Here is a 9,062-nt window from a genome sequence, read left to right as displayed (position 1 = left end):
GTCTCTGTCCTCTGTCTTTCCCCAGTGCTCGCCTGGCCCGTCTCATTGTGCCCTGGCCCTCAGCGGTGCCTCGGTGTCTGCTCCCGCTCCACCTGCCAGCCTCTCCCGAGGGGCAGCTGCCACCCCCTGCTTATTTTTCCTCCAGTTTCCGCCCCCACCTTCCACCATGTTGTCACTCCCTCATCCTGACGCGGACCCTGGGGTTACCCCTTGCAGGTGCCCGCACCCCTCCGTGTATCAGTCTTCTCTGGTTTGGATTCCCTCATTTCATGTCATCGCTGTGCTTATTTTTATGTTATCCCGTTCTAGCTCACCTCTGTGTCCTGCAGCATGGCCTACGTGTGCTATCCCACACCTTGTTTCATTTTCAGTGCCACAGCTTCCATCGTTGTGCTTCAAGCTATTGTGACAGAACATACCCCACTTCAGAACCACCTCAATCCATTAGTGTTATTGAGAATCTGTTTTTTCATTTGCATCTGTTTTTTTCGCTGCTGTGCCTTTCTCCTTCCTGATGTATGTTTTCTTAACCTTTTCTCAGCCTTTCCTAGCTGTAATTCATTTTATACAGCTACTCTCTGGGATGCTTCTTTTTATTCTGAAAGAACAAAGGAACTATTTGTTTGTAACAGAGAGTTTCTAGTAGCAGGCAAGATGTGCAACTGCTATTTCTAACCACATGTTTGCATACTAGAGGGATGTAGGAGCACACCTGACAGCATGCATTCGAGGAAAGTTTTATGTCCATTTATCTGGCAAATGAATAGACTCTAGTGACTGACATGTTGAAGCTGCAGTGGAAATACTAATTGCAGTGCTGTAGCTCACTGTAACTGAGAAGTTCTTCAGACTTTTGTGTTATTGGGAACTTCAGCTTCATGTGTTACAATTATGAAGTGTGTTGCTTGCAAATCCATCCAATTGGGTGAAATGCCCATGTAAGAGTATGGATAATGCTAGACCCTTAATAGTTTATATCTGTGAATGCAATATGAAGAATACTGCTGAAGGAATGTGTTGTATTGTATTTTTTGCGTTACAGTTTCTGCCATATTTAGGGGTATATGAAACTAACGAAAAATTATCCCTTTGTGAACAGTTTGGTAACTAAACCACTGCATTTAATGTAGTTGCAGCAAAAGAGAAAGGGTTAACAAGCGGGGAAAATGAGATCTCCTCTACAACATTGCTAAAAGAACGTTTAGGAGGTTTGAAGATGACTTTCCAGCCTTAATGGGGCACATTCCTTGTGTAGTGTTCTCATGTTATTTTTCTCTCCCTAGAATGCCTAAGTCAAAGGAACTTGTATCTTCAAGCTCATCTGCGAGTGACTCAGATAGCGAAGTTGACAAAAAGGTGAACATTGTATGCAGTTTGTTATTACTGTATTAACTGTTCTATTTCAGGCCGGGGTTAAGGATTTAGGTGAGCATTATGTCACAACGTGCATGTCATGCTGTGCAATTTATCAGACACTTAAACCCAAAACACTCCCACCCAGCCCTGCCAACAACTACAACAGAAAAAATCCACCTCCCAGGATTAGGGTTTTGATGGATAGGATGCTTTTTGCCTTGCTGTAAACTTTTCTTTTTAAGTTGTGTTTTGCTCGCTTCAGTGTTTTCTGTTTGATGTATCTAACCACAAACTTCTTAGAATTCTTTGCTGCTTTGTGGCAAGTGATAGAAAAAGCCTTCTGTATAAGCTGCCCTGGTGGCAAGAATTAGGACTAATTTTGAGGATAAACACTCCCTGCTCCCCACCCCCAACTTTGGTATCTGGATTACTTATCTGAACCAGAAAACCTTCACTTGTTCTGTCCTCTGTGTGCAACTTGCTTATCTTATTTGTATGGTTTTTTTTCTCCTGTATCAGATACGTTTAATACCATCTGCTAGTTTCTCAGTTAAAAGCTGAGCCAACCTGAATGTCTTTCAGTTGATTCATTTTAACATAGGTTGACTTTTTAAATGTATAAATTGAGTGTTCCCATTTGTTTTTAATATTTAATTTATAAGTTTGTGTAGCTATACCGGTCATTATGAACAAACCTAGAAAAAACCCCAGTGAATTTATCTTTTTAAGAAATGCTAGATGGTAAAGCAGACATAAAATATTTTAATGTAATATGTGAAGAGACTTGGTCTGCTTTACTGAACTGGTTCAAATGTGACTTGGTTGCACTTGACAAAGTTAGTGTTCTGTCACATCTTTATATAAAAGAAATCACTCAGGTGACTTTTTTTTGTTATGGAACTCTGTTCCTGATGGCCAGCATGGTTTCAGTGAGGGCAAACTGTGCCTGACAAATTTGGTAGCCTTCTGTGATGGGGCTACAACTACCTGGACTTGTGCACAGCATTTGAAACTGTCCCACACAACATCCTTCACTCTGGTTGGAGAGACAGGTATTTGATAGATGGACCACTTGGTAGGTAAGAGGTTCGCTGGGTGATTACACTCAGATTGTTGTGAATGTTTCCGTGACCAATGGGAGATCCATGATGGGTGGTGTTCCTCAGGGATCAGAATTGAGACTGGTGCTGTTTAACATCTCTGTTGGTGACATGGACAGTGGGATTGAGTGCACTCCCAGGAATTTTGCACAAAGCTGTGTGATGTAGTTGACACGCTGGAGGGAAGGGATGGCACACAGAGGGACCTGGGCAGGTTTGAGAGGTAGGCCCAGGCCAACCTAATGAAGTCCAGCAAGGCCAAGTGTAAGGTCCTGCACCTGGGTCAGGGCAATCCTGAGCACAGATACAGGCAAGGTGACAAGTAGATTGAGAGCAGCCCTGCAGAGAAGGATTTGGGAGTGCTGAGGGATGAAAAACTGAGTATGAGCTGGCATTGTGTGCTTGCAGCCCAGAAAGCCGATCGCATCCTGGGCTGCAATGGCCAGCAGGGTAAGGGAGGTGATTCTGCCCCTCTGCTCTGATGAGACCCCACCTGCAGTGCTATGTTCAGCTCTGGGGAACCCAACCCAAGAAGGACATGGACCCTCTTGAGCAGGTCCAGAGGAGGCCGTGAAGATGATTAGGGGGCTGGAGCACCTAACCTGCCAGAACAGGCTGAGGGAGTTGGTTCTGTTCCGCCTGGAGAAGAGAAGGCTCCAGGGAGACCAGGGAGTGGCCTTTCTGTACCTGAAGGGGGCCGCAGGAAAGATGGGGAGGGACTGTTTGTCAGGGGTTGTAGTGACAGGACAAGGGGTAATGGTTTGAAACTGAAAGAAGATAGATTTAAATTAGGCATTAGGTAGAAATTCTTCACTGTGAGGGTGGTGGGACTAGGATTTGAGACTAGAGGCAGGCATAGTTACTGTATAACCATTAGTAGAAACAGTAGTTTTCTACCATCTTTGGACAATCTGATTTACAGGTGATACTATCGGAATGTTTTAAGAACATGTTTAGTTTATTACGCTATGGAGAGAGATTGAATGTTGATTTAAAAACAAAATATTACTTTGATGGAGGTGATTTCCAGATCCTTTCTTCATTGTCCTATCTAGAGTTTTTTTCCTTTTTCAAGAATTGTAAGCTGTCCTGCATTTTTTGTTGCACTCACTGAAAGGGAAGATGAAACTTTTTTCAGACTTAACATTTATTTATTTAAAGTACTTGAGTGATAGTGTTATTATGCAGAAAGAGTAGGGTTTTGTGTAGTGTTTTTATGTAGTTCAGTTCATTTTAAAGCCAAAGTATTATGGTAATCTTCGATGGGAACAGAATTAGACTTATTTGAAGATGTATTTTTTAGATTCCAGTTTAAATGTACTGTGTCGAAATACAGCTGTACAATACAATACTGTATGTTGGAATACAGCAAGAATCAGAATGGTTTTCTTTACACGTGTTATATTGTCTCATCTCTAGGTCTCTAGGCTTTTTAAGCAGTTTTGATAAAGGCATTAAAAATTTTTAAGCAGATTTAGATTTCACATGACAAGATGATGTGAGGCCTTCGCAGCCAGAAGGTGTTCATATGCATTGCCTAGTAATAGTTTGTAAACTGTTATGTGAAACTTTTCTGAAACTTACAGAATGAGTTATGTTTCATGGTTTTCTCTGTTTATTCTTCTTCCTCCAAGGCCAAGCGGAAAAAGCAAGCAGCTCCAGAAAAGCCTGTAAAGAAACAAAAGACTGGTGAAAGTTCAAAAGGTGCAGCTTCTTCTAAGCAAAGCAGTAACAGAGACGAGAATATGTTTCAGGTAAAATTAATAACTCTTGGAGCCTAGTTAGGGTAACATGTTACATCATGTTCAGTGCAAATTTTATCTGGTGATCTGAGTAATCAGTGTAGTGCTCGGTCTCCTGAAGCCTCAGCCAAAGGGGATGACGATGCTAGCACGCTGATGAGATGCTCAGAAAGAGTGTTGCCATGTTTCAGCAGAGTAAAAGGATCCGAGTTTTAGCAGTTGACCTAACCCTCATGTCTTTGCCCATGGTAACCCTGGGTAGTCATCTTGTTGGTAAATAGAGCACTTGCCATGAATATATACCAACGGACTGTCTTTACATGGAAATGATTTTAATTGAGGCTCTTGAAAGAGAGATTCTTGGAAATTGGGGTATGGACTCTTCATTTCTGTTTACCTAGGTCAAGAGCAGCTTGGCCTCTGTGTTATAAGACAGCATCTTGGAATAAGTTTTGCTTGTTCTTTTGGTTTATGATGCAAGTTTTTCTCAGTGAACATTGAGAAATATTGTAATTTTTCATGTCCTTGTTTTTAAGATGAGATGAATATACATTTTTCAATAGCAAGGTGCATTTGTGAATTTGTATTGCAGTTCTTGGGGTTTGCTGATGCAGTAGCAGTGTTGAAGCTGTGCAAGAATATATGTAGCACAGAATTACCTGTTTTAGTGATTGTGAGTCAAGACTTACTAAATGTCTCTGACTAGCTGGCTGGAAAGGAGCTTAAATTGTTAGAGACTTCGATTCTTAAGTTTGTGAAAGGGTACAGGAGAGGTGCCTAATAAGGTAGCCCCAGCACTACGTAAGGCAAAAGAAATGCTTTTGGACTGTAGCTGTGCAAAGTATACAGGCAAAAAAAAGTCTTTAGAGCAAAGACCTACTTACACTGTAATACATGACAATTATTTCTAGTGTATCAGTTCTCACTTTTCACTTGTAGTTGACAGGGAGAGCTTCAGTTGAAGGCTATGCCTGGACTTCCTTATAGAATGAAGAGTATAATGTCTTCAGTTCTGGGCATGCTTTGAACCATGTAGGAAAAATGAGATAGTGTCTTCTACACCTTATGAGGTGAGCTGCAGTTAGAACTAAAAAAACCCCACCTGTTGTGTCAAAAGCCTTACGCTATGTTTTTAATAAGTTCTGAAATTCCAATCTTTGAGAAAGCTGTTAGTCTTTTATTCCCCCGATGAAAAAAACCCCACAAACAACAAACCCTTTTAAATAAAAGCATTTGCATGCTCTGATTTATTTCAACCTTTCTGAACTAAGATAATAAAAAGTTACTAAAAACGGACAGTAGAGGACTCCTATTAGTCGGATGAGAACAGGATTCTTCCAGTGTTCGGTGTAATACGGAGAAGATACTTGGGTGTCACCTTGACCTAAAACATCAGTGTTACTTATTCTCTGCCTGCCTTTTAGTTAATTGACAACAATATTTTTTAGATTGCTTCTTGTGTTATGTGAAGCATTGTGAGTTCTTTTCGTGCTACATTAGCTTATGTGTGTGAACTAAGACAGAACTGTTTCAGTGTAGGAGCAGCACACTCTAGGTCTGAGGATGCTTACCTGCTGCCCCCCTCCTGCTCGGGAGAGCATTCTAGAAGATCAATTTACATGTTAATTTTTTTTGGATACAGTTTTGTTTGTTTTAGGACTAAGGGTAGTACTAGAAACTCTCCTTTCTGCTTTCCCACGGCAGTGAAATGATCTCTGATGTGCAAGAGACTTTGCTGTATAAGCCGTGTGGTGTCAGTGGTTGGAAATGAGGCTGTAAAGCATTCATAGGATAGTCAGAAGTTCTGTGGTGTCCATGTTGTTTGTGGGAGCTTTAACAAATGATATGAATCTTGTTGTCCTGCTCCCATAGGTTGTGTTCTTAAAGCATACAACTTCCCTTAATATAGAGACAGTATTCAGAAGATGTAGCATTTTCATAAGGTTCAACATTTTGTTACTTTCATTTGGCACTATCATTGGTGTACTGATATTCTTGAAACTAATAATGAGGAATGGTAGAGATGTGTGTGGGAGGGAATTTATTCAGTATAAGAGACCAAGCACCTTTTATTTGTTTACATGCTGTGGCTTTTTTTGCTTTTATATGTAGCCTAGTATACTTGGAAAATGGTTAAAGGATTTGGGTGCGGTTGGGGTGTGAAAATTTTTCTTACTCTCATTTGTGATGTGTTAGTAAAGGCCCTAAGAATAAGCATTATTTGTGTTAATGTGGAAGGGTTTAGTGTTGATACATTAGATTCCTGTTTGTGGCTTCAAGCCAGCGTGAGCTCTGCATCATGTGCTTTGGTTAGTTTGACAGATGCTGTCATCTACCTATGTCTGATTTGGATAAGGTTTGTTAATGCCGTCAGGATGCAGTATTAATGACTATCTAGGGTGGAACCACATCTCATGATCAGGCATTTCACTGAAATTACTGCTGCAAAAGTCGTCTGTCTGTATGTTATCCATGACTTTCTTTTTTATTATTCTTTTTTAAAATTTGTGTTGTATTTGCTTTTTGACTTCAGAAATAAGTTTTGTTTCCCAGTGTAATGTCTCATAGACTCCTGAAAGTAGGTAAATATGTAAGTTTATAATGCTCTGGGAAGTTCATGTGTTTAGCTTATTAATTCTGAAACTTAGGTGGTTACCAATGCATTTCACAATCAATTTGCTTTTTACAGGCCTTATTGTGCTCCTTCTAATGCTATATTTATAGCATACATATAGAAGGATGCTTTTTTTTGCTCTTTCTACTTCCACAGTATGTATATAGGTTTATCAGGACAAACTGGAAGTAGGAGGGAAAACAGTGAAGAAGATGGTTGCTGAAACTCGTACAGGAAGTTGGTTGCACGAAAGGAACCAAGACATGGTTCAGTGCATTTTATTCTGAGAAGCGGAAACCTGAAATGAGTGCTTTTAATGACTTCTGATTTATGTAAAACAATAGGATAGTATCATCTAAGGAGCTGTAATATTTAATAAAAAGCATATGAACCTGCCTGTGAAGGTTGAACTGTGGTAACTGTGTTGCTATAAATCTGTGCAACCCTTGGAACACTACTGTGGTCATAGAGATACAAAGATGTCTTAAATCAGTGAAATTATTCTATGACTGTCAGCTGCTATGTGGAAAAAAAATTGTTCAGAAATGAAACTATGGCAGAATTGCAGGTAGTTGAACATGCAGAAACGTCAGTTTATTTAACTATTTTAATCTAGATTTTGGTTGAGGTTTTTGACCTTATGTATTAGTTGAAACTGTGCTTTAGAAGCCTAACGAGAGCATTTAGCAGTGGCAGCTTTAACATAGAGTTCAACTAAACATTCAAAATTTGATGTGAACGTTCAGCTGAAATCTAAACAGTGAGGTAAAACTTAATGTCAGTATTTTTTTATGGAACTCTCAATTTATGGTAGGCTTACTGAGTAAATTAAAACTTTACATTATTGCCCCTCACCTTAGTGTAGTTGAGTCAAGACATATAGTCTTATTCTTAAAATTCATATCCTAAACTCTTTTATTGTGTTTGCGGCTGTAATTGGCTATATTGTGTCAGATTTTAGTTCTTGGAGCAAATCTGGAATTACTTGTCAATGCACTAATATTCTTTGATAGCCCTGAGGGGGGAAAAAAGGTACTATGAAGTAGTATTCTACTTGAAGCTGTTCTTAGAGGTAGCCTTAAAAGTCACTGAAGTGTTAAAGGGTAAAACCAAGAAATGTTGTTCATGTAGGCTGTTTAGGATATTTGCCAGCAGCGCTGATGGTCTTGGGCATGGTACCAAGGCTGGTCTGAAAACTAAGCTGACATGATATCATGCCTTATTTTTGAATGCTAAATTTGTAGTACTGTGGAAGTATTTAATAAATCAGTCAAAAAATACTGTCTTATAAAGTGTAATGTCTCTATTATAGGATACGTTGAGGTAGGAAAACTGCTTCAAAGCTTACAGTATCTAAAGATGTCCTAAGTTGCTTTGGAGTAAATTTTAGAGTTAATTAATGTGATGTACATAAGAAGGAAAATTACTTTAAGCAAACATAAAGCATTCTTTTTTATATCTGTTTTGTGAAATAACAGCATATGACTTAAATATATGTGGATGGTTTTAGTTTATTGGAGAGTTGTTCAACCTTTCGGGTCAGATTGAATGCTAGTAAGATGTGTTTGTATCCAAATGCAAGATACATAAACTGAAGAAGTTGAAAACTAAAGTTAGTATTTCATCAGGAAGGAATACTCTATTTTACAATTATTTACTGTAGAATGTGTTCTTTCTTCAAAAAGTTATCCAGGAGGTGCATACAGAATTCTAAGAATTTCCTACATGAATTGTATTAGACTGTGGTTTTTATGCTCACTTTGAATTTATGGTAACAAATAGTCCTTTTAATCAAATTTGGAAAGATCTTTAATGCACCTGAATATGTAGTGTCATGCATAGTCGTCAGTGTGACTGCTTCCCTTTCCCCACGTCTCTCTCCCCTTCTCCCAAGAAAACAAACCTAAAAGACACAGTTATAATTCATTTGAGCCAATATGGTGCAGAAATTACAGAATTTCAGTCATTTCATGCTATGCTACATGCCGATAAAGGATTTGAATTTTTTTTGGAATATGTAGTACAGTGAGATAGTCTTTTAACAATAATTCCAGCGAAGTGCCATGAGGACTTGGGAGCAGGCATGGGACAGTTGGTGGATAACTTTAATTTCCATCTCTATTTACTGTGTTTAGAAGAGAAAACAAACAAACAAACAAAACTCCTCTAAAAACTGCCATTTTCTTATGTGAGTATCTAATTTGCTTTCTGTACATAGGAATGGGCTAAAACTTAGATTTCAGAGTAGCT

The 9,062-nt window shown here is 39.1% G+C and overlaps 1 protein-coding gene across 1 annotated transcript in view; it reads left to right on the top strand.

Moving 5' to 3' along the window:
* Positions 1-1,284: 1,284 nt before the first annotated feature.
* SUB1 (SUB1 homolog (S. cerevisiae)) overlaps positions 1,285-9,062 on the top strand; it is an 11,395-nt gene continuing 3,617 nt past the window's right edge. Inside the window, exons 1-2 of the mRNA XM_009878912.1 lie at positions 1,285-1,356; positions 4,091-4,210. Coding sequence (XP_009877214.1) covers positions 1,285-1,356; positions 4,091-4,210 — 192 coding nt within the window. The remainder of the gene's footprint in view (positions 1,357-4,090; positions 4,211-9,062) is intronic.

This window comes from Apaloderma vittatum, unplaced genomic scaffold, assembly GCF_000703405.1.
Source record: "Apaloderma vittatum isolate BGI_N311 unplaced genomic scaffold, ASM70340v1 scaffold12281, whole genome shotgun sequence".
NCBI classification, from domain to species: Eukaryota; Metazoa; Chordata; class Aves; order Trogoniformes; family Trogonidae; genus Apaloderma; species Apaloderma vittatum.
The sequence above is the reverse complement of the archived record's forward strand: the minus strand, read 5'-3'. Positions and strand labels throughout refer to the sequence as shown.